The 25506-nt window shown below is 48.0% G+C and overlaps 7 protein-coding genes across 7 annotated transcripts; 4 read left to right on the top strand and 3 right to left on the bottom strand.

Annotated features, from left to right (window-relative positions):
- Positions 1-2389: 2389 nt before the first annotated feature.
- Positions 2390-2934, top strand: N7446_012143 (uncharacterized protein; the record flags this gene model as incomplete). Its single annotated transcript, XM_058520885.1, has 2 exons — positions 2390-2561; positions 2615-2934. The coding sequence occupies 2 exons, from the start codon at positions 2390-2392 to the stop codon at positions 2932-2934; spliced, it is 492 nt and encodes a 163-aa protein (XP_058366251.1).
- Positions 2935-4027: 1093 nt separating this feature from the next.
- On the bottom strand, positions 4028-4568 carry N7446_012142 (uncharacterized protein; the record flags this gene model as incomplete). Its single annotated transcript, XM_058520884.1, has 2 exons — positions 4028-4230; positions 4283-4568. The coding sequence occupies 2 exons, from the start codon at positions 4566-4568 to the stop codon at positions 4028-4030; spliced, it is 489 nt and encodes a 162-aa protein (XP_058366250.1).
- A 1115-nt stretch (positions 4569-5683) lies between these two features.
- On the top strand, positions 5684-6604 carry N7446_012141 (uncharacterized protein; the record flags this gene model as incomplete). The annotated part of the gene is made up of 1 exon (XM_058520883.1): positions 5684-6604. One exon carries the CDS (start codon positions 5684-5686, stop codon positions 6602-6604), a length of 921 nt encoding a protein of 306 aa, XP_058366249.1.
- Positions 6605-7250: 646 nt separating this feature from the next.
- Positions 7251-7755, bottom strand: N7446_012140 (uncharacterized protein; the record flags this gene model as incomplete). Its single annotated transcript, XM_058520882.1, has 2 exons — positions 7251-7437; positions 7502-7755. The coding sequence occupies 2 exons, from the start codon at positions 7753-7755 to the stop codon at positions 7251-7253; spliced, it is 441 nt and encodes a 146-aa protein (XP_058366248.1).
- Positions 7756-9833: 2078 nt separating this feature from the next.
- N7446_012139 (uncharacterized protein) lies at positions 9834-11098 on the top strand (the record flags this gene model as incomplete). The annotated part of the gene is made up of 5 exons (XM_058520881.1): positions 9834-10204; positions 10263-10557; positions 10614-10690; positions 10759-10858; positions 10919-11098. 5 exons carry the CDS (start codon positions 9834-9836, stop codon positions 11096-11098), a joined length of 1023 nt encoding a protein of 340 aa, XP_058366247.1.
- A 6150-nt stretch (positions 11099-17248) lies between these two features.
- On the bottom strand, positions 17249-19226 carry N7446_012138 (uncharacterized protein; the record flags this gene model as incomplete). The annotated part of the gene is made up of 2 exons (XM_058520880.1): positions 17249-18346; positions 18399-19226. 2 exons carry the CDS (start codon positions 19224-19226, stop codon positions 17249-17251), a joined length of 1926 nt encoding a protein of 641 aa, XP_058366246.1.
- A 3674-nt stretch (positions 19227-22900) lies between these two features.
- On the top strand, positions 22901-24626 carry N7446_012137 (glycoside hydrolase family 28 protein; the record flags this gene model as incomplete). The annotated part of the gene is made up of 5 exons (XM_058520879.1): positions 22901-23152; positions 23204-23569; positions 23622-23767; positions 23821-24274; positions 24339-24626. 5 exons carry the CDS (start codon positions 22901-22903, stop codon positions 24624-24626), a joined length of 1506 nt encoding a protein of 501 aa, XP_058366245.1.
- Between the last annotated feature and the right edge of the window lie 880 nt (positions 24627-25506).

Below are 25506 nucleotides of genomic sequence, written 5' to 3'. Positions count from 1 at the left end.
TTTGGTCATCAAAATGATCGTTGGCTGGACAAATTCTGGCTATCCATTTCAGGCTTTAGCTGAGCATCCATATTAGTACAGTACAGATGGATTAAGAGAGCAAGATAACCTGTTGAGGCCGCCAACAATCAAGCTGATGGAACTACCGGTAAAACGTGTTGACCATTGCTTGTGCAAGTATAAAGACACTAGATGGGAAAATGGTAAGAGTTTCCAGAGTTGCCTAATCCATGTACGTCTCTGCCACTCCTACGTCATTCCTCCGTTTAATGGTGCGGCGGTTCTGTCAGCAGCAAGCCTCTTGCTTTAATATCCTGTTGTTATTACCTTTGCTGGCAAATTAGCATCGTGGTAAGATTTTACAGCAACCCAAGTATGGCATTACGAGATGAGGTTGTTAGCGTACGCGATCCTCTATCGTCTGCACTCGGGCAAGATTGGACAACAAACGAATAGTGCATTATTACCATCCCAACGTTCAAACAAGCTGGGATGAATCTTACTTTCTATTCCGATATTAACAGAGGTTTTGACTAGTACAGGAACATGGGTTATAGGTGGCTGCGCTGACAAACGTTTGTCTTGGGACGTAACTCTGTGTAAGAAAAAGGGATAAGAATGCATAGACTCCTTTAGTAACGAACAATCACAGCCTTCAGAAACACAACAGGCAAACTATGGACGAAACCTAAGTTGGGAAGGTGCTGGAAGATTCCCCCGTAGACACGACACTCAGAGAAGCCCAAGCTTTTGCAAAATCCAGGCCCGTTTGGCACCTTTCATGGTTGCCCCATTCTTTTTGAGATATGCTTTGGTAAATGGGAGGCCTTTGCAATCAGGAAGCCCGGCATGTTCCAGCCACGACAATGGTGTCCCGTACATATCGTCGAGAGCATTGACTTGGGCTCCATTTTCCACCAGAATTCTCGTTGCGTTGTAAGAGCCATACTCAGCAGCCCAGGAAAGAGGGGTACGTTTGTTTTGATCGCGATCGTCAATTGGCGCACCAATATCCAGATGTCGTAAAAGAAGCTCAGTACAGTCCCCCATAGCGGCGTAATGAATCAGAGACCTCTTGAAAGGGCCCCTTCCGGTTGCATATGCCCCGGGATTGGACCGACTTCTGAGTTGCTTCCAGGAAAGCCATGATGTTCTCCAGCGCATTCATCTGGATATTTTTGAGGCGCTTGAATTCACCATCCATGGTTGTGGTGGATTGAGAGGACATGGTCTTTAGACACTTCGAAAAAGCCAAAGGTCAGGGTCGCGAGAGCCCGTGACCAAGCTGGGGGATCATAGGCTATATAGTAATGGTAGGAGAGGATGTCCCATGTCTCCCAAAGTATAAAATATGAATATACTTTCTACTATCCATGTGCTTTTCGGCGGGTTCTATTTCATTTTAGTGATGCAGGATGCTACTTGGAAGCACAGGAGTAAAGTTCAAGGGCATTCTGTTGTATCAGTATGTGTTTCATGGCCTCGACAAAGTGCGGCTGCCGGCCGCAACATACAGTATGCAGCGGACTGTTGGGTTGAAGAGACGAAAAGGCTAACAAAAAGCCAGAGGCAACTCACCCGCACCGTGTTGTAGTGCCTCAGAAACATGAATTGGGTCGTTCAACACAGCGTGTTGTGGGGACCAAGGCTGGGCCTACTTCCGGAACAAGACCGCCGACCACACACGCGGCCTGATACGCCTCGTAATTGGATACATGGATCCTCGGTTATGAATAGCATAGATCTATCAGAATGGACAAAGACCAAGGTCGAAATCTATGGTTGTGCATTTCGCGCCCCGCGTTATCGTAGACGCGGCACATCACTTCGAAAATCGCCTGCTACGCCACAAGTGTCCAAGTGCATATCCAGTCCTCACTTCTTCAGCCACGACGACACGCCATAAAGCTGCAACAAGCCATTTTCCTTCGGCCGGGTTGTGAGGTGTAATCTGGTGAGATGTTGAAAGGAAGTACCTCAGAACTCCGGAGCTCATCAGTTCTGAAAAGGTCGCCCGCATGTTCTAGCCCTAGATACGTCAAGGGTTATTGGGCAAGCATCAAGTTGTCTTAGCTGGCCTAAACTGATCTAACCGATTCCTGACCGCATAGTGAGCCTCAATAACCGACCATACTTGCCAAAGTGTTAATCTCCCATGCACCTCAACTTTGGTCAGCCGACTGACATTTTTAATTCAATATGTGCCCCCTACAGGCGATCTGAAGGCTCTCAGAAATCTCGGTAATTCTATAAAAGCCTCTGTCATCCTTCCTCGTTTTGCTCGACTACACGCAACGCCAAATCAATCGGTTAAGAAATACAGGACACAAGACGCAACACACAATATTTTCGAATTTTAAGTTCCTGTAATTCGTCTAAGACAAGGAAAATGCGTTTCTCCATCGTTATGATTCTCGCCAGTGCCTATGCAAGCGGATCTCTCGGCGGCACCCTTGAGATCATTGATATTGATGGTCAATGCGCGATATGGTCCTATGACAACCATGGCTGCACGGGATCTTCAGCATTCTTTGGCAAACTTGAGGGAGAAAAATGCTCAAGTAAGTGGATTTCTGGCATGAGAGTCAGCAAAAAAGTACTAACAATCTCGCAGCGGTGAACGAAGTCGGAGACCGCACCCATCGCTACCCTGTGCACGGGGTGGAGGCTTGTGGCACGGAAGACAATTCGTCAGCTGCATGGATTCAGGTGAAGGATACGGGGGTGGTTACCTTCTCCAATCACCAGGGAGAAATGTCGTCATGTACATTAGACAACGGACTCAAGCATGGCAGCCGATGTATTGCTTCTGACTCGGGATTTTCCACCAAGGCGTCCTCCGCTTTGACGACACCGAGGTCTTCGTCATCAGTGTCGGAGTCATCCTTGACTACCTCCCAGACCGCACCTTCTTCTGATTGTTCCGCGGATTGAGGAAATATGAAGAACAAGTGCAACTCTCGGGATGTACCAAACATCCCCTTCACTACTTTGCAGGTGCATGGAATTTTTGGCTTTCTATTATTTATGTTGTTCAATGTCTGGTTTCATTTCCTTTTTGAACATTATATGTATTGAGGGCAAATTAGACGGAGACGTGGACAGCAATGCATTGAGTTAGACTGGATGGGTGTTCTGATAGATTTATGCTGATTCATAGGTTGTGATTTGATTCTGCATTTTGTCCTTTAGGTTCAGTTGGGAGAGGAGTAATAGCTTGTGCTGTAGCTATGCTTTGCTTTCCAATTTGGGCGCTTCTCTTGAAGACTTCCATCGATATGATAGTATTCGAGACGTTGTCCCAATCTGAGGAAAAGTAAATAAGGAAACTCCTATATTCGGAAGACTGGGCCATGGTGATTGAATACGCCCTTTGATGTTGCGGGTTAGTTTGTGCGTTTTATTGTCGTCCCAGGGATTGAACATACATATAATATGACACGTCTTGAGTTTTCCGACGGTCTTCGAGCTCGACGACAAACAGCTCGCCGATCACGGGAGCACGGGTAATGCAAATACCAATAGCAGGCTCAAGATGTATCTTGTTACCTTGAGAATCTGCCAGAATCAGTTCGGAATTCGCATGGTTTGCTTGGAGCGACTGCCTGCTTGTCCTAGCGCATTGTTTAGTCTTTCAATTTTCTTTCTTATCACTTGGATCGAGGAATCACATACAACAGATCGCCCTGTTGGGAGTAAGAAGCTATGTCGATGGAGAAACCGTGCTTGAGATTTGCAAGTTGGGGTTGGGTTGTATGCAACTCCCTGCAGTGGTATTCGACCTCTAGCACACGCACGTAAAGTGGGTTTACGAGTGCAGCCTTGCTACTAACATCGACGGGCGTGGCGTACGTTCTTGCTACGGTGTTTTTCCGGAAGCCAACATACCCCGGACGACCGCTACGGAACGTGCTATCACTCGTGGATTGCCGATTCCGCAGTGCAAATATTTTTATCGGTAGGGACTCTCGCAGGGCGGTCTTTGGGCCGATTGGTCGGTTTTGGGGCCCTAACAAGGAGTCATCAGCTAGCTGGTAACGATCTCTCTGTTCTGGACCGTACTCAAGATCTCTAGGGATTTGTTAGGTTGAGGCTTCCCAATTGCGAATACTCGGTCGACTATTGTGAAACAATTTGTTGTATAAAGCTCCCCGCTAACTTTGTCGAGTATTCTCGCAAGGTCCTGGTGGTCGTAGTTTCTCATAACGCATGCTAGGACTTCGGATTTCTCTGGACATACATTAGCATTAGTGTTAAAAAGAGTGCATGACGTAAGACTGACCGGATTCTTGCATACCTGGGGCACCTTTGAAGCCCCATTCATCAGTAGTGGGCCACCACTCAGGTTCCTCTTTCAGTCTCGATTTCACAATGGCCAAAGTCCCGTCATTAATAAAATCCCAATCAACGGCGGTTGGCCACCAATGTGGTTTGTTTCCCAATCTCAGTTTTGCAGTCGCCAGAAAGTGGTTGTAGAGCACTTCTCTATCGTTAGGGCAGAGTGCTTGGAACTCTCCATAATATTGATCGGCGTAAGTTGGAACCGAAAGGTCAACCTTTGCGTCCATTGTGTTATTCATGGATGGGTAAAGTTTGAACGTCCAAATAGAAGGAGGGCAAGGAAGTGTTTTAACTCAAGAGCAACAGTGCAATCGTAGGAAAAGTCACCACCCTGACCTAGCTGCTGAGCTAGCTTGGAGGGCATGAAAGCTGGACCATTCCTATTCGGAGAGCCGCTAGGGGCCTTAATCCCTGTTTGGGTTTCGCAGGCATAAGCAACCTATAATCAAATTGAAGGCTTCCGACTGCAATGCGGTGAATCCAATTTTTCTTGGTTTGGATTATCGCATACTTGGCTTGGTGGCTAGTTATGGAATAGTTCACCGAATTGAGAATTTTCCCCCTGCGTCATTCAACTCCCCCTTACGAAGACTCCGTGTCCATTTATCATGGAGCCGATATTTTCATGAATGTTGGACAAAATAGACACAAGAATTTTAATCTCAAGACCTCCTGTCAAGACTGACTACGTTGTTTGAATCGCGCCCACATGTCGCCTGTCAACATTCCTTATAATTATATTGAGAACTAACACTTTGGCGGGGGCCCTCACAAAAAGCGTGGCAGCTCCTAGGATCAGTTCGGCCGATTCCAACATAAATCACATTAACTATGTCGTAGATGGGAACAGGAGTGGCAGCTTCAGAACTAGATTGCAAGCAGGTCTCGCCAACCCATGGGTGTTGGAAGCCTTGGAAGGGCGGCGCCATCCTGGCCGATAGGCTGTAGCCCTCCTGAGCCAGGAAGTGTCGGTGTTCTGTGTGTACGTCTAGCCCGAAACCTCGAAATTGTCTTAACCAATACACGTCCGGCAATTGTTTACTAGCCCCACCGCCAAGACCTTAGCGCGACTCACTCGCGTCACATCCAATGGAATAGCTCTTACGGGGCCAAAGAACAACATCAAGCGTGTATTGGTCAAGGCAACTACAAGATTGCGGGCTAGACGCCGTAATATAAGTAGCACGTACGCTCCTTTGTATATCCTAGCAAAATTTCCTGCATATCATCTATCAACTGAAAGAACTGATGTTCATATCAGCTTGGCGCATGCAAACATCCCTCAAAAGCTACACCGCATGCTCTCTGCAAGCCGGCCACAATTGCCCCACCGCATCCAGACATGAAGCCAAAGGCATGGGTATACAGATTTCCAATACCCCAAAGATATCGTAACGTCATCGGGTCTATCTTTGAGTTGGTTCTGACGGAGAGCGAGTATTACGAGCTAGCCGACCCCTTGTTGAGTGGACTCACCGCCACGGAAATCTCTTTAATAGCGCACCTGCTCGGAGTCACAGAACAATTCCTCTACGCCAGCAGATATCTGAATCCGCTCAGGGAGCAGGACCCTTTCATGGTCTACTTTGAGCCACTGATCAAGAAGGGACTGCAAGTCTTAATTCTTGGTAGCGATATTCTGGATTTAATGGAGAGAATCCAGCGTCCGGCGACGTACTGGGGCAGTCGAATTGCGGAGGTAGAGACCAATGGCGGACTCATACATACGCCTGAAATTTGGATCGTGGCAATACGCCCCAACCAGCCCACGTACGAAGCGCCAACAGAGCTCGCGGCATCTGAAGAGCCATTTGACGCCTTAGTCCAGCCTGTGGAGAGCAAATACATGTACAGAGACCCCGATACGAGCATGCCGGTGATGTGGTTAAAGGGTACGGGCGTATACTTGAGACATCGACATCCTCAAATGGAGACTCAACGGTCGAAATACATGTGTACCGTGGAATCTTCCTCTTTTGCGATCGACTGGGATGATCTTTACCAAGACATACGGCCCGGCTCTACCCTACCCTACATCGACGCTTCAGGAGAACCCCACACGATCAAATTTTCAGAGCATGATACGGCGATGGAATACAAGTCGGATACCCATAATGAAGATCGCTCGGTTGTTTTGTGGAAGAGAATGTACGGTCCGGAGGCGAACGCGGTATTCAATGGCAGGGTGCTAGACAGAAATGGGAGGAATATTTTGGGAGAGGTTGAGTTTGCTTTCAAGTTCCCTTTTCAGAGTAACATATAACTGGGGATGACATTGTAAGTTACAATCGAAAGTCAGGCATCGAATCCACTAAAGCCGAACTGCTTAAGTCAGTTCCTATGAATATGGTATTCAAGGTTGGAGGGTATCGTCATCATCAAAAAAGAGTGGTTATCATCCTCTCAAGGCAGAAGGTGGCACTGAGGAGCCTAATTGTGGAAAGAGTAGGATGGGAAGCATGTATTTATGAATTTCTTCACCCACGACGTCACGTCCGGGTCAAATGTTCTTCCACGAGGTGCACTAATATGGTATATGCAGCGACCAATCCAACCCCAGAATACCTGATGCAAGTTTTCAAAAAGGCAGCAGACCCTGGGAGCTCAGGGTGATTCCAGGAGCTGGGTTACTCCCAAGACATCGGACACATTTTCCGGGGCTGAGGACATCGAGGTTCAATATACCGTGATTCGGTGAGGACAACTCAACTAATGCAAGAATAACATGAGGGGAAGCATCTCTTATGAAACGTAAGAAAGAGGGTGCGTTATAACAATAGGCTCGTGCGGCATTCAGCCAGCCACGTTTTCACCTCCGCTTCATGGGCGAAGCGGTGCCGGTTATGAATAGCTTCATGGAAGAGAAGATAGTAACTCTCTATGACCAATTTTCCCTATGGCTAAATCAATCATGTCAGCTGGTATGAGGATGGCACTGGCTCCGTCATGTCCCAGAAATCCACTGTCACATCGCAGTTCTTGTAAACTGCATAACATTCCGTTCCCCCTCCAATTGCGGTGGGCAACCTAACCCAGTATGTGCCGTCGTAAGAGCCAAGATTGAAGTTATACGTCAAGTCGTGGTACCGAGAGTTGCTATATATAGACAATATTAGCAATGGAAGGTTCATTGTCACCTGGATAGCAGATGATGTCTTACCCATTGACTGCGGTTGACGATTGAAATTTGGCATACATAGTACCACCATGGAATCCGTCGGCATAGTAGGTGGAGCCTACATTGGTTGGTAGTTTATGTGTCTGGCGATGGTGATTTGAGCCGCAATTTGGAGAATTGATAACTGTGCATTGAACCGCTGCGTCACAGTGCATAGTCAGCCTCAACATGACGAAGGCTGCTAACAGAGCCCGTTTCGGACGGACACCTAGTGGGAAATAGGAGATGGTACGCATTGTGGAGGACAACTATAACAGCTGAATGAAGGCAAGAAGCCTACTAACTTATGTTCGAAGGAGGATATAATGTGCTTCCACTTTTTTATCCGTAGTGTGTTGCGGCTTTTATAAGAATTTAAGTCTCCAGAATCTGCTTTAAGCTGCGCCACGAGACAAGATAGAAACAGTGTGAGAGGCTGGGAGTCTACTGGACAATACTGAAACAGTAGCAACATTCATTATCTCGAGCAGATCCGCCTACGCTAGTGGGCCGCGTTTCCCACATCAATAATTAACTAAGCCAAGATCAGTTAGTGAGTGCTGCCTCCTACAAGGCTATCAGCTGACTCTGTAATTCTGGGAAAGGTGTCTCCTAACGGCGTCTGGGCGCATTTTCAGCGATAATATTCTTCGCGATGCGGAATACCTACTCGATAGTAGAAGCCCCTAGAGAGGCAGGTTCTCTTTTTCGGGCACGTTTGGCTTTGATTGCTGCATTTTCATCCCTTCCCTTCTTGCACGCATGCGGGTGGTAGAAACCGGAGGCCCGATTTCCGAAACTCGCGCTGCTGCCCTATTCGGGCTGCATCGGGTGCCCCGCATGCACGTGGCATTTACCCTGCTTCTTCTGCTGGTTAAGCAAGAGAGTAAACCCCTACATGGCGCCTGTGTGGAGGAAGCTAAATCGGCTCAAAGATATTGATTTATTGGTTAACTTTATAGTTAAGCTTTCTAAGAAACTACCAGACCACCACCGCTCCACCACCGCTCCACTTCGCAAACAAAATAAGGAGTGGGGATAAGGGGGTGAATCCCGAAGTTTGAACTTGTTTTTCGCTTATCGCTAGATTAAGAAGCCTTAACTAACCACAGAAGTTTGGTTGGCGGCTTGAGTCAAAACCTTATTGTCCATCTTCCCCCCACACACGGCTCGGAAATTCGAGAACTCCAATTAGTCCAGTCATTTGCTTCAAGCAATGTAGTCAATAATGCCGTGCTCATGCCGCTTCTATCGGCACTAGGGAAAGACGCTTTTACTAACGAATATATTCAGTCTATCCCGCATCGCTTCAAATCCTTCATTAAATTATTCACTGTAAAATAAAGAAAAATATATATATACATATAAATAAAATAGCGGTAATTGGCCGGAGACGCGAGAGCCTGAGAAAATAAAGACATACTCATGTCAGACAGCCATTTAACAAAGGACGATAATCCCCAGAATAAATTCCATATCCTTTGGTGAGGCTGGCATTCGGCCCAAATAAGAGACAGTAATATCGGAGGGGTCCGAAGCGGGTACTCTATCAGGCAGCCGTCGAAGTGTATTAAGAGGGATAATAGCGATAGGAAGGTGGCCGTTTGGCCTACCGAAAGTGTCAGGGTATAGGCCCGGGTAACAGGTATATTAGGAGTTGGGGGTAGCGTGGGTCCGGAAAGATTGGTGAATTTCGTAGTGGCCGGTTATCTGTTCGGCTGTGTTATCCTTTCCGTCGTGGATTTCGTTACCACGGAATTGTACCTTGTCCGAAAGCGGCGCGGAAGCGATATGAGGTTGTAACAGGAATGGCCTCTATAGCTATGAAATACACTGGATGCCAATCAGAGCAACTGAATCAAAGAGGGAAAACAGCTGAGACCTGGAAAGCGTGTTGATTCTGGTGGACGATCTACTGAAGGCCGAGGGTTCAAATACCCTCGAGAATAAGGTGTCTCGAAGGATACCTGTCCGAGGTGGCAGAAGGTCGCAAAAAGGACGCTAAACCAAAGAGACGGTATTGGATGACCGCAGATCTCGGCTAGTCACAGTTGTACCTGACGAGTTAATACAATACCTATCTCCGTTTTCATGACAGGTTGTAACTTTCCACCTGCGGGAAACGACAAGTTATCCGTATCCTGTGTGGCGCCATGTCAGAGATAAGGCTCATTTCCCGAAGTAAACAAATTTTCCGATGCCTGATATGAACGAATACAGCTGGTCATGTCCCTGTGCAGGTATAATTAGTAGTATCCTCGAACAGTGCTTCTCCATACTAGCGAACATTTTTACCAAGGCTCCTCTGCTTTCAGCTCAACTCAACTGCTCCATAATGCTAAGTCTATTTATTCTACTACATTTGGGTGTTCGCATCGCACATGGCTATCCTAGCCCTGTACACCAGCAAAGTGCCGAGACCCCACCGTCGCTATTCCTCAAATCTCTCAGTGAAAGCAATGAAACCGTTTTTACTCCTTATAAATCCCTTGATTATGGACGGTGGAAACCTGACAGCACTGTCTATGACGGTGTTTCTATGGTTGAGAAGCATGCCGTTGTTGATGGCAAAAGCTTGACATACCAGGACTTTGATATACCTGCACTCACAACAGAGCAGATTAGGAAGTATCTGATGTCAACTCCAGAGTTTTTCAATAGCCATGGGAAACTATCTTACACGCTTGAAGACGTTGAAAAATACAGGTAAACGCATACCGCGCTTACATTTATGGAACTTGAACTCACTACGATTCTAATATAGGCATTCCCTAATGTCAGCGGACCATAATATGACTATTGCTGTACCCAGTCGTTATGCCAAAAGAATCTTACCCCACACCACGGATGTTGAGTGTGAGTTTGGCAGCAGTTCATTCTGTATACCGGAATGCAGGAGAAGCTCGTCTAGGGCTGTTATTCAGTCGACAAACCCGAACGTCTATGGGGACTATCATTACGAAAGCGGCGCTTTGTGTGGCACAGGCTCTATATCAAAGAGCGTCTCCGTTACTGACGCGTCAGGGGTCAACATTGGGGGCAGTGACAATATTCCCGGGGTCAGTTTTGCGTATTGCTGCCTTTTAAAACTGCATATGCCTAACTTTAGCAACAGTTGGGGAAAGGATGGACGGGCGCACTAACAAAGTTTCTAAGCACCTTCGGGCTATCAACTTCTCACAATGCAAACACGTGAGTTAAATTAATAACCCAATCCCGATATGCAGAACTTAGGGAGTACTGATAACCCGTCTTATTAGCGTCACAACCACTATTTCCTATTTCGGCACTTGTGGGCCACATAATGTCTGCTTTCTCTGGGAGAGACCCCATTTTACCGTTGACAAAGGAGTCATTATTGTGAGTAGTGAGCAACTATTCTTGTCACTTTTAGCTGTGTAAGCATACTGAGTAAAGCAGACTCAGGAGTTTGATATCGCCACCAATAAGGCTTGCGGCTCTCCATCTGTGACGCCGTTTGAGGCCCATATAATGCATCAGGATAGCGATGCTGGAGGCGCTGGTATGTACCTCTCCATCTCATCAGTTCCTATGTTCTATTTCACCTGCTTTGTTTTCCCTGCTCCGCTACATCATTGAAACAAACGAGAAAAATGAAGGCTTGCTAATTGGATAGCTGACTATGGTGCTTGCTCTTCTATGACGTACCATGGGTGCCCAGGCCCGGTAGAAGCTTCATCTACCCTTCCCCGCTGTCCAGATGGCTATTGAGCACTGTACACGACTTGGACAGATGACTCTGCTCGATATGCTTTAGGTATCCCTGTTTTTGGTGCTATCATTACTCCGTTCGGCTCACCCTATACCTCTAATTATAAACAGCCCTATTCGGATACGGGGCATGAGAAGACTCGTGAACGAATCAACGCTTTATCAGGGAAAGTGGGATATTTGATGCAGTGCTCATTGACAATATATTTTGTCACTACGTGCTGGATCGGGAAAGCAGCTCCCTTCTTCCTACTTCCTGCTGGACTACCTCGGAATTATTCTTCACATGTGGGGGACATCCGTATCAGTCTTGCTTTTAGAGGCTACTGATAGCGGGAATAACAATTCCATTTTCCTGGGAGTCACACTGCGCGGGCTGCTCTGTGCCACTTATTTGATAACCTGGCCAAGAGAGAAGAGAGAACGAGTGCTGGTGATTGGAGGGTTTGGAGCCTTGGTTTTATGCAGCGTCTCGATCTACAACGCTGTCTTTTCTGATATATCTCGACTGACAGCCTCTTATATCTTTATGGCCTTAGTTAACGGCATCGGAGGTTGGTTCTACTCTCACGGGCCTATTTAAGTCGTGACTCAACCTTCACCCAAGCCCTATACTGTGTCGGGGTATACGTTGATGCACCTATGCTCCCTGATTGCATCCATATTTCACGCTTCAATCTTGGTTTCTTCTGTCTTTATCTGACAGACTTGAGCCCTTATCACATGAGGTTTCTATGAAAATTCGGTCGTGCTTGTTGATAATGTTAATGGCACATAAGGTCCCAATCAGCTCGGTGGCGTATACCGACCATTGGCATATCGGCTCGACCTGAACCTGTGATGATTCTGTAATCTCTAGGCTGTCGTCCAGCGCTATGTCAGTGTGTGTTGGCACCAACGAAAGGATAATTTGTGATTAGGTGGTCTGGGTGGTACTCAGAGTGGACTCCACGAACATGTGGCTTGTTACGCGGCTATGGCCCTCTTTGAATGCTCAAGCGAACTGATCTTGCCATATCACCTATTCTCATGATACTAAATCCATTGAATGTCAGACTTCGAAAGGTTGAAGCCATCTCGCGGGTTGTCTGCGGACTAGTTCCCACAGTCAAGTTCCAAAGGAGAGGGCCAGCCTCGTATCAGTATGCAACTTAAAGGTAGAGAACAGTTGACGGATATTATCACATTAGAAGGTATTAGTGGATTATTATTGAAAAGCCTAAAAGCGCAAAGCTCCTGGAACAGTATAGCAGACTCTCGATTGGACATGCCTTCAATTGTGGCTTTCGTCGCTAAATAATGACACAATCTGATCTGGCAGCCATGTTGCTCCTGGAAATACACTTCAAATCAATTACTGGATCGGGCTCCATGTGGATATGGATATCCTTGATTTGACCGTCGCGATGGTGTTCGATACAAAATATTACGAACGTTCAAAAGAGCAGAATTGGTCGGATAAACATGTCAGCGCACGGTTCAAGTGGGGCAACGGATCAGATCGCGGTTGAGACGGTCAGTCGCGGTCGAACCGGTTATCATTGCGGTTCAACTGTAAAAGCAACCGATTTCACTACTTTATCCAATACCAATTTCCTACAAAATAGGTGACAGTAGTAGGTCAAGCGAGACTTGCGCTGACCCGGGCTAGACGTCCAACCACCAAACATCAATGGGCATTCGGCCGTTTGCTTGGACAGGAATTAGAAGTGAAATTGATCTCTTGCGTTTACGGTACAATCTCCGTGTTGAGCTTTCACTGCGTTTGCACAAGTTTGCCAGCAGGAGTACAACCAAGTTCGAAATCAGATTCGCCATTTTACATGATTTTTTTCCGTAGGCAACCGAAATCATAAAGCCCCGCCCGATGAGGGAGCCAAAGATAGCGAGCATCTTCCTGACGCGCTGGGGCAGCGCGACGCAAGCGGCGTCAGCACCAGCCGAAGCTGGCGGACAACCCGGGGGGTGGGCGATTGCAGGTATTTGCAGACCGCCCTTAGGGGACTGGCCACGATCAATTGACCGCTGAGCTAGCCGGTAGGTGGCCTTGCCGTGACCGTCGTTTTCGGTAGGAGCATCGCTGGCTGTTTGCCCTGGGACGTTCGAGGCTGCGTTTGGTAGTTCCTGGGAGTCGCTTTCTCGCACGGCCCGACTGTTGACGAGGCATTTGAAGTCCTCGTTGGTGGTCAGGTCGTTGGAGTTTGGATTGGGGCTCTGGTTGTAGCCGTCACCCTCGAGGGGCTCGTCGGTGTGAGATGTCTTGTTCATTCCGTTGGCAACTCCTGAGGACGATGACTTGTTGGTCTACGATTGAAATACTTGAGACAGAAACCGGTGTCTTGTGCGAATGTTGTTGGGAACACGCAGATAAGATTTGTGGCTACAGCCGTACAGACCACAGGAATACAGCCAGCCGAATGGAGAGGCACCCAGGGTGGGTGTGTCCTCACCCAGCGGCTGAAGCAAATTGACTTTTTGTCCTTGGCCGTTCCGTCCAATGCCTGCTGACCCACCAGGCACGTGGCGTAACTTGGGCAGCGAGATTGTTCGATTCGTTGAGCCACGGCTGATCTTTCCACGAGGTTCCAGCCCTAGGAAGGCTTAGAGAAAGCTTGTCAACTTTGCACTGGGAAAAGGCAAGGTCCGCTGCTGCATTTCACATCCACTCTCGCTTTGCTTTGGAGGACTCTGTCAAGGCTGACAAGTTCAAGCACAGCCCGCCGCTAAGTACGTTATCACCTCCAAGTTCTGAGTATTTATTATCCCGAGAAAGTGGAATGGAGCAGATCTCTGGGATGAGCAGGAATACAACCATATAACAAAACGGGATGCCCCGAACCTCTGCTAACAAACACATTATTTCCAAACAGCGCTCAAGGTTAACGACGTCTCTAAGCGTGTCAAGAAGACCAGACTGCCGTGGGTTTTTATTATCTTTCCGTATCTCTCATGCGCTAGACGATGAGAATGCCAAAAGATCGTGCTTATCTCCCGAGAGAGATCATTCTCCTCACGGCGGAGAATCTCAACCCTCGTGACCAATTATCACTCTTACGCGCCGTTCCTGACCTCGCCCGAGTCTTGACGTTCCGACACACTTCTGTTCAGGATGAAGAAGGAAATACAATCTTGCACCTTCTCGCAGAAGAAGCTGAGGGCAGACTGAAAGAGCTGCTATTAGCGAAAAGTAGTACTCAAGTGGACCCGAAGAACAGGAACGGTCAAACGCCACTGTCTCTCGCAGCTCTGTATGGACGTGAAGCGGTGGTAAAGCTGCTTCTGGAGCGAGACGATGTGGAGGCGGACTCGAAGAACAAGAATGGTCAAACGCCACTTTTTCACGCAGCTGAGTGTGGACATAAGGAAGTGGTGAAGCTGCTACTGGAGCGAGACGATGTGGAGGCGGACTCGAAGGATAAGTACGGTCGGACACCACTGTCGTGTGCTGCTTTGAATGGACGTGAAGCGGTGGTGATGCTGCTTCTCGAGCGAGACGATGTGGAGACGGACTCGAAGGATAATGGTGGTTTGACACCGCTGTGGTACGCAGCTCTGTTTGGACATGAAGAATTGGTGAAGCTACTGGTTGAACGGGATGATGTGCAGGCGGACTCGAAGGATAATAATGGCCGGACACTACTATTACGGGCAGCTGAGTGCGGACGTGAAGCAGTGGTGAAGCTGCTTCTGGAGCGAGATGATATTGATGCGGACTCGAAGGACAATGAGGGTCGAACACCGCTATCGTACGCAGCTGGAGGTGGACATGAAGCGGTGGTGAAGCTATTGGTTGAGCGCGATGATGTGGAGGCAGACTTAAAGAATAAGTACGGTCGGACACCACTGTCGTGTGCTGCTTTGAATGGATATGAAGCGGTGGTGAAACTGCTACTGGAGCGAGACGATGTGGAGGCGGACTCGAAGGATAATTGTGGCCGGACACCACTATCATTTGCAGCTGGGGGTGGACATGAAGCGGTGGTAAAGCTACTGGTTGAGAGAGATGATGTGGACGCAGACTTGAAGAATAAGTACGGTCGGACACCACTGTCTTATGCGGCTGGGTCAATGTCTTTTGCAACTGAGCATGACCGTGAAGCGGTGGTGAAGCTACTGGTTGAGCGAGATGATGTGGAAGTGGACTCGATGGACAATAATAATCGGACACCACTATTATGGGCAGCTGAGTGTGGATATGAAGAAGTGGTGAAGCTACTGGTTGAGCGAGATGATGTGGAGGCGGATTCCAAAGATAAGTGCGGTCAGACACCACTGTCGTGTGCTGCTTTGAATGGATATGAAGCGGTGGTGAAACTGCTACTGTGGCGAGATGATGTGGAGGCGGACTCGAAGGATAATGAGGGTCGGACACCGCTATCGTACGCAGCATGGGGTGGACATGAAGCGGTGGTGAAGCTGCTTCTGGAGCGAGATGATGTGGAGGCGGACTCAAGAGATGATGATGGCCGGACACCACTGTCTTATGCGGCTGGGTCACTGTCTTTTGTAACTGGGTATGAACGTGAAGCGGTGGTGAAGCTACTGGTTGAGCGAGATGACGTGGAGGTGGACTCGATGGACAATAATCATCGGACACCATTATTATGGGCAGCTCGGCATGGAAATGAAGCGATAGTGGAGCTTCTCATCTCCCTGTCATAGATACCCAGCAGAAATTCAAGCAAATATGCGAGAGGATGACCAGGCTCCAGAATAGCAGGAGATGATACCTGACAGTGAGAAGCGATGTAGGCTCATGGCTTAGTGGAGAGACACAACTACTCTGAGGATATAGCTAATCTGCTGAGGTCTCTTACCCTTATACCGCGTTTGAGGCAAAATCCACAGTGCTCCTAGGAGCCGGTGCCGATAAGGGTGACTCGCGAAAAGATAATTGTGAATATGCGTTCAAAGGCTGACATGACCGCTTCAGCCCACAACATTTAAAGGTCATAATTGCCCTTGTGGTCGATTTTTCACCTACAAGATCTTGTCATTACAATATCCATTGAGGGAACACAAGTAATCATGGATTACAAGCTGCTACGGATATCAAACAGGCCACATACTCTCTGCAAGCCGGCCATGATTGCCCCACCGCATCCAGACATGAAGCCAAAGGCATGGGTATACAGATTCCCAATACCCCAAAGATATCGTAACGTCATCGGGTCTATCTTTGAGTTGGTTCTGACGGAGAGCGAGTATTACGAGCTAGCCGACCCCTTGTTGAGTGGACTCACCGCCACGGAAATGATAGGTTCTATTCGGGACTGTTGCGTGAGAGCCCCTTGCGTCGGGCCCACGATATCCCGTGCTGGACATCGCACACAAATATCGCCTGGCCTTCCCCTCCCTCGAAAAGAACATCGCCGTTTCGAGGGAGAGCCGGGCTCTCTCCGCGACGGTTTCTTCCCGCCCACCGCGGAACCCCCTCATGTATATACCACGTATGCTCTCGCATAGCTATTTTTCCTCCTAGAATATACGGAGTGCCACGGGCCCGCCTGCAGCCCTCACGGCGCTGTAGCCCTCCGTCAACGAGGCCTACATCGCCAGTGTTCAGACCGCAGGTGCCCCGTGCGAGCCAAAATATCTCATCCGTCTCCATTTGTGCCAGTGTAGCAATGGTTAGAATAGAATAAGGTTTAATCTCAGTCACGTGCAGGACGTTACCTTTCCTCTCAGGGCAGTGGGAGCACAGCAAAGTTTTGCGAGCAGGTCGCGTACGGTAGTACATGCACCAAGACGGAGGGTGTTACAGACGGCCCCACCTTCCGTGAACCTTGTCATAGACACCACCACTCGGACCAAATGATAGTGCTTGACATAAAGATCATACATATGCGGTATTAGATAGATATATACAAACAGAATTGTTAAAGCTGAAAAGGAGATATGCACATTGAATGGAGTATGCCAAAGGGAAATCAGAATATAAGCAAGAAAATTAATGGAAAAAAGGAAGGGCAAAAAAAGAAAACAATAAGAAATGAAAAAGAATGACACAATCAAAAATCAAAAAGACTCGATTCGCAATTCCTGCGACACACCAGGCCGATGACCCCGATGAGCATCCATAATCTGCGACGTCAAGACTCTTCTCTGCACAAACCTCTCATCAGGATCGAAATGTTCAACCTTGGCCCCGATAGGAACAAGCATCTGGCGCTTTCCCCTAGAAACCGATATCGAGCGAGCAATCGAGACCCCAACTCGCGGAATTGCCCGGGGTGGTTCCTGCTCTGACTCGGGCTCTTCATTTTCATTGATTTCAATGGCACCGTCGGCATCCGCAAAGGGCAAGCGCGTGGAATCTGCTGGGGAAATGCCCAATCTCGTCGCTGGAGAGGCTGAAGCTGGGGACATGATTCGGTCGATCTTTTGTTGGGTGGCATTTAGTGTTGATGGTGGGCTTAGAGATGTGCCGCTTGTGGTATTGTCGTTGGCTGGGGGTTGTGGTCGAGCTTCAGTTTGGACTCTGAGACGTGGTCGGGCCGGGTGGTCTCGTTTGTGGTTGTCTGGTCTGTGGTCGACACGGTGATGTGTACTCTGCTTCTGTGACGAGGCAACCTGGGGTGGCTTTTGACCTGTCCTCGGTTGAGAGTCTTTTCTTGGTGGATGTGTAATCTTCCATGGCTGTTGATCCTGCCTTGGAGGAACAGGGTGAGTACTGTTTTGCTGTTTTGCGAACGAGTTTGATCGAGACTTCTGCGGCGAGAGAATGTTCTTCGGTGGTTGAACAATTCGCTGCTGGTGGGAAGCCTGTGGCTCATGCTTGATTGCGGGAAGAGGTTTATCTAGGCTGCTAGATGATCGCGGGGTATTTGAACTCGAGCGCTCGTTTAATCTCGGGATGACAGGTGATTCGAATAAAGATGTGCTGTTGATGTTCGAGCTGTTGCGAGAGTGGTTTGCCGATGCCTTAGACGGACTTTCGACTGGCAACGTATTGGACCTGATTAGAGGGCCTAGGCCGCGAGAGAAGTTCTGCGTGCCGAGTAACCGAGCCGCCTTGGACGGCTGTGAGCTTGGGAATAAGGTGAAGCTAGATCTCGCGGGCGACGTTGCCCGGCGTTGTGGCATTGGAGGTGGCGCAGGCGCTTTCAGAAATCCCTATATCATAGCAATAAGTTCTATATCAAGACATATTTCGGATAAGCCCTACATTTGCGTCCGGGACACGGAGATTGTCCAATGTCTTTGCCCTTCTGGCCAGCAGTGAAGGTCTCTCGTTCTTGTTGACAACGTCGCTGAACATGACACTATATCGCTCCATTTGGATATCCGGGATGTCGACACTCAGCAAGGGCCTTTGAACGGGTGGTTCCTCTGGAGGCGCTTTCCTCCCGCTCAGTGAAAACTTCCGAGAACGTGAAGGGCTTTGATTAACGCCGCCCATGATTGCCTTAGGGTCTACCTCAAAAGCCGACCACTCTTCCAAAGAATTATTCCTTTCCTTGGGCTTGTTGGACTTCTCGGGTTGCTGAGCCAAGCTTCCATGTAGTTGATTTGATGGCGATGTAAGTGCATTCTTTGCCTTGAGTAGTCCCCCAATCTTCTTCCACTTGCTCTGTTTGTAAGCCTGGGGGCTTTGTGTCATTCGCTCTGGCTCGAAGATTGCTGTATCGAACCGAGGCGGCGGTAAAGGTTCATCTTCGTTGATCATGCCTGGGCTACCCAGTGCAACTCCTATCATATACTGCTCGGTCGGTCCGTTGCTAGATGAAATGACTTCATCCGCTGGCGATGTCACTTGAAAGTCGAAATTCGCACCAGGGCCTGGCGGTGGTCTTCTAAACCACCCCTCTACTGGAGAGGGCTGTCGGAAGTCCCATTCTCCAACAATTCCAGCCCGGGTTAGACGTTTTGAAGGTTGATCGTCAAGATCGCGAAGGTCATTCCGGGGCAAGGCGTCGCTATAGGTCAACACGGGAAATGATATGGTCTCGGTGCGCTGGGTGCGAGACGTGACTGTTGTCGTGTCTCTCGCCATCTCTTATGGGTATACTAGGATCCAGCCAGTATGCAATAGAAGATAAATAGTAAGAAGTATAACAAGTTCAGTCGATTAAAATAAGACCCCAGACCTTAATAGTAGGGAAGGAAAAGCCTTCCAGAAAGCGAAACAAAATCAAAGAAAACAAATAACGAAACAGAAGGAAAGACCGATATTAAAGAGAGCAATTAGCGGCAATAGAGTCAGGGTGGAGCCAACAATAACGACGGACTCTGTAGATGAGACAAATATCAGCCCAAGTACTTAATGTCGTGCCGAGCCCAGATTGGCGCACGACGCCACATCTAAGGCATGTCTAGTCTGGGGCCAAACCGGACCAACAAGCGATCAGAGACGGGATCAGAGACGGATCAGAGACAGGGTCAGGCCTACAGACAGGGCCAAAGACCAGGGGCAGAGAACTGACGGTCAGACGCCGCAAAAATCTATAGAATTCGAGGGGCGCCTCAGCGCTAACATCGTTAGCATCGGGGCCTTCCCGAATAGCCATGCCGCTTAATACTGGCCGTTTATTGGTGGCAGGCTGGTTGGCGGTTTAGAACTATATCCTTGTTCCTTGGACAATATTCAATAGTTCATGAAATCCCTCACGCTTCCGGCCCAAACCGAGTGACCTTCAGGCAAAGGGCATGCTTAAATTTGGCCTAATAGATTTCAATGACTTCTATGGTCTCAAGTCTCGCCATTTAGAAATGTTTAAAGCAATATAAGTCTAGTGTGGCATTCGATAGCCCAAACAAGTATTACGAGGCAGGCCGCCAGCAACCTGCGGGGAGTAACAATAACCAACAAAACCCTCAAAAAACCACCACACGTAACTTACAGGAATCACTTGTGACCAATCAAAGCACTAACTGATAAGTTCCCAGGAACAAAGTGGAGCACGTTCAAACAATTACACAGGGACTGCTCAGTGATCAATCAGGGTGATCAAGGACAGCGTGTCCTCACGGCAGAGGACATCGGGTACCTAGAAGTGTTGTAGTTCAAAGGAAGATTAAATTATTCTGAACTAGTGGGAATAACTGAGGCTATATATACACAAAGAGTAGATCAAGTTGATTGGAAATCAACTTGTTTCTTCGCATAGACACCTCGGGATTAATTCCGATGGTACGGCTTGGTTCCTGATCTGCACCAGCCTCATATCACAACATTTTGGCGTTCTCATCTCTAGCACATAGAGGTACGGAAAGACAATAAAAACCCACAACAGTCTGGTCTTCGTCTTGCCACGCTTAGAGCCGTCGTTAGCCTTGAGCGCTGTTTGGGGAAGAATGTGGTTGTTAGTAGAGGTTCGGGGCATTCCGTTTTGTTATATGGTTGTATTCCTGCTCATCCCAGACATCTCCTCCATTCCACTTTCTCGGGATCATAAATACGGAGAAACTTGGAGGTGATAACGTACTTAGGGGCGGGCTCTGCTTGAACTTGGCAGCCTTGTCAGAGTCCTCCAAAGTAAAGCGAGAGTGGATGTGAAACGCCAGCAGCGGACCTTGCCTTTTCCTAGTCCAAAGTTGACAAGCTTTCTCGGAGCCTTTTTAGGGTTGGAACTACGTGGAAAGATCAGCCCGCGGGAGAGAATCCGAATCCTGCGGCCGCATTACACGTGGTTCGGATGGAAGGGCTGCATGACTGGTCTAACAAACAGCAGAAGCGAACTTAGATAGATCAGCCGAGAGCGAGGGTGGACTGCAATGGATGAGGACTCATGGTCGAAAGAGTAATTTCTCTACATTATAGTTACAAATCTGCCGAATATTGCTTATGATTGTCGTGGTAAAATCAACGCTGCAGAAAATGACAATTTCCAACGGTCAACTGTGCTCATCGGTAACCGGTGGGCCCTACCGGGGTGTTCATGCTTGAACGACAATCAGATCGTCTTCAGCCGAGAAGTCGTCGAGGCATACGATCTCTACCGCCTAGCCTGGACATATATCAAGGGTTTGAGCCTTGTCTGAAGGATCAAATACAATTATGGTTCTCACAAGCAGTGAGAAGCGCACCTTCTTCAGACAACAGCGCCGTGAGGCATTGGCAGCCCATTTTAGTATGTTATGGTCTTGTCTCCGCCTGATGAGCGAAACTAACTCGCGTCAGATGACTGACTTGGCCTTGTCGTCGCTCCCGGCCAAGTCTGGCTACAGCCATCGGCTGGGGATGGATACGCTTGGTCGGAGACGGAATCCAAGAAAAGCCTGTTGCAGTGCTACCGTGGAGCTAAAGCAAGATTCAAAACAAATAACTCACCTGATTTTCTGATGAGGCATTTTAATATTACATTTCCTAATAGTTATCGAGCCGACAGAGCTTCTTTAATCGTCTCTCCGCTACCTATCTCGCAGAAAATTACGCTAAACAGTCGAGTTACAGGCCCTTAAAATCAGGGAACTCTTTTTTTTAATACAAAGTGCAATTTTTCGGCTCTGAAATGTGCCAAGTGAAGTCGATTCTGAATAAGCTAAATCCGGTGCAGCGGTTTAGGGGGCAAAATGTGTCTCCGAATTAGTGCAGCAGGAGTAGCTAGTCACCGTCAGGATGAAACTTGGTGTGTCGCAGAAAACCGCCCGGGGATCCACAGGCACCAACTCGAGTACTCGGACCTTACTGTATCTTATTTGCTTCGAATGCCAGCCTCACCAAAGGATATGGAATGCGTTCTCGGAATTATCCTCATTTGTTGAATAGCTGTCTGACATGAGTATGTCTTTATTTGCTCAATTTTTCACAACTCTGGCCAAGTCCTATATTTTATTTATATACGTATATATATATTGTAGTGGTGGAACCGGTGACATAGTAGAAAGATGGACGGACTATTAGTCACGTGGCCAGTCAGATAGCATTCCTCCATGTTGGGATTCCAGCAGAGGACTGGGCTAGCATCATACAATTCACTCTTTTCGTTTCCAGCCCTTTTATTATGAAGAAGTCTCAGGGTATACGCTCCGCTGTCTACTAGTGCTGTCTAGGGAGTGTTGGTTGCTTGATCCTTCATCCATGATATCGACCTGTCTGCTATGCCAGACTGCCATTGAGCCATCCCCATTTCAATATATATATATATGTATATTTTATTTTACATGTGAATCATTTAATGAAGGATTTGAAGAGATGCGGGGTAGACTGAATATATTCGCTAGTGGAAGTGTCTTTCCCTAGTGTTGATAGAAGCTTTTGCTAGTAAAAGTGTCTTTCCCTAAAGCGAAAGACAAATCCAAACCTCGGGATTCGCCCCCTTATCCCCACTTCTTTTTTTGTTTGCTACGTGGACTAAGTGGGCCTCAACACTTTCCGTGGTTCTTGTAGGGTCAAGCCATGTCATTGACACCATTAGGTCTGCTCGACGGAGATATTATGTACTTTCCGTCAGGGGTCCGTAGACTTTATTGGTTGATTTTCAGGTCAAATTAAGCCAAATAATCAGAAATATTCGGGCTAGTTCCCTGATGTGGGCTTGACGTGTTGAAAATAGCGACCAAGCTTTAGTCAGGTGGAGTCAATTCGTAACCACCGAGCCGACAAAGATGAGTATAAGACTTCTTCAGTCCCGTCAGGACTTAGGAAAGTTTGGTTTTTTCTCTCCCATCGTTCTTTTCTCCATTTGTCATTCACTTATTCATTCTTATTCATTCATTCCTTTCAAAATGCGCTGTGCGCTCTTCCTTTCTCTTGTCCCAATTGCTCTGGGATGTAAAAACCCACAAAGCTATGCCTGTCCTTCGGCTTATACTGCATCCCGCTCTGCTGCCGCAGAGTTCTGCGCGACCTTCACTGCTAGCATAGTGACCGCTACTACCCGCCTTCCAAGCTTTGCTTCTGCCTGTGAATACAACACCAAGCATCTATCGAGTGCCTGTAGCTGCCTCGATACTGTCTGGACTACCGAAGTATCAGGAGTAAGTTTTTCTATGGTCGAACTTACAGCTACAACCCCTAACATATACCAGTCCGGATCGGCACAGACCACAGCTGTTGCAACCAGCGCAGTTACTACCACCACTGCTGCTTCAATCGGTTCGGCTACTAGCTCGACTACTCTCGTCAAGGCCACCCGCCCGGCCTTCTCCACTACTTCTTTGGTTGATGTGCCGGCCGCCACTGCGGCGCTGACGACTATTCAGGCCGCGACAACCGTTACTGCGGACTCGACTGGATCCGGCACTACTTGTGTTGTGTCCGAATACGCCTCTCTCTCTTCTGCTGTCAAGTCTTGCACCAACATCGTGCTGTCTGATTTTTATGCCCCTCCCTCGAGCACCATTGATCTGCAGAGTCTCCAGACTGGTGCCGTTGTGACCTTTGCGGGCACTACTGTGAGTCAAAATACTATAGATACTACTTGGGCATGTCACTGATCTTTCAAAGACTTTCGGAGATACATACGACGATAATTTCGATCCTATTGTCGTCTCTGGCCACGGTATCACCATAACTGGTGCCGAGGGCCACGTTATCGACGGCAATGGTGCTGCCTACTGGGACGGAGAAGGTTCCAACGGCGGCCAGGACAAGTCAGTCTTGAATGTCACACACATCTCATTTCATCGCTAACAACTATATCCAGGCCCGACCACTTCTTCGTCGTCACGAAGACCTACAACTCCAAGATCACCAATCTGAACATTATGAATTGGCCCGTCCACTGCTTTGATATTACTGGAAGCCAGAACGTCGTCATCTCCGGTCTTGTTCTGAACAATACGGCAGGAGATGAGCCTAAGTCTGCTAGCGGCAGCAAGGCGGCAGCCCACAACAGCGATGGATTCGACGTTTCCTCCAGTGACTACATTACCTTGGAGGATATCGAAGTGTACAACCAGGATGACTGTGTTGCGGTTACCAGTGGAACTCACATTGTTGTTGACAATGTGTACTGCTCCGGTGGCCACGGTCTCAGCATCGGATCCGTCGGTGGAAAGAGCAACAACACTGTGGATGGAATTACTTTCAAGAACTCGCAGGTTGTCAACAGCCAGAACGGCTGTCGCATCAAGAGCAATGCCGATACGACTGGCAGTGTAAGTTGATGACATGACATTCTTACACTTTACTCCGCAACCAAGGCACTAACATGACAAACAGATCAGCAACATTGTCTACCAGAACATTACTGTCTCTGGCATCACTGACTACGGTATCGACGTACAGCAAGACTACCTCAATGGTGGCGCTACTGGCGAGCCAACCAATGGCGTCACCATCAGCGGCGTCACTTTCGACAACGTGAAGGGCACAGCGACCGACGATGCCTACGACTACTACATCCTTTGTGGCTCGGACAGCTGCTCTGACTTCATCTTCACTGATGTCTCCATTACCGGAGGAGGTGAGACCAGCAGCTGCAACTACCCTTCCAGCGGCTGCCCTTGAGATAGTTTTAATTATCTCTTCTTGCTGGAATGAGTTGGTGGGGACTTGAGGCATTCTATTCTATTTATACTTATTTTTTTACTAGAGACGAGACTTCATTGTCGCTGTTGATCGGCGCAATTTTAAAATTGAATCTGTTAAAAGTAACTCTCTTCTTAACACTTCTTCGACACATCATAAAATAGTGGCCTTACTCATAAGAGAGAAGATAGATGGAGAATGTGAATGATGATCCATTTTTGCTAGGGATTCTCTCTATATTTATGCTAAAACTGACCAGTTAATCACTATCACTTTTAGGATATTCGTAATACCTTATCTGTAATTGGGGCTTTATCTGCGGGTTCGACCTCTATCTCTTAGTTAAAGCTTCACCGCTATACGCCCCTATTTTAAGTCGAAAGTTTGAAGTGGCAAAGATAGAAAATTTGGTGAACGCGACGTAGTTCGGTTCGGTCATACATACAGAATGCGGGGCATAAAGACCATCATGATATTGAACCGAAGCCCGCAACTTTGGAAGTCACCTCAAAAAATTGGCAATTCACCGACACGATATTTTAATGTACTGCCGCACCCCACGTCGTTGTGTTATCGTGGCGTAGCCAATGACTACTTAAGCTTGCTACTCCCCTACGCCAATGGCGGTACATCCAATAAGCCACGATCAAGCTCAATTCCAACAATCTACGGCGCGTGTGGAAGATCCGATATTTGCGTTGGCCAGATCATGGCTTCCGGAAATGAATTGATCAGCAAAAGCAACGGCAACGTTTTACAAACCACAAAGCCGTCAGATAGGCGGAACCAAATCTCCAACGAATGTTACATAAGGTATATGATCGTGTTTGTTTTACTTCTTCTACACAACACCCGAGAA

The sequence above is a fragment of the Penicillium canescens genome, assembly GCF_028828765.1.
Source record: "Penicillium canescens strain IBT 15451 chromosome Unknown utg000010l_segment0_segment0, whole genome shotgun sequence".
Classification (NCBI taxonomy): Eukaryota; Fungi; Ascomycota; class Eurotiomycetes; order Eurotiales; family Aspergillaceae; genus Penicillium; species Penicillium canescens.
Note: the sequence above shows the minus strand (reverse complement) of the source record. Positions and strands in the feature narration are given on the sequence as shown.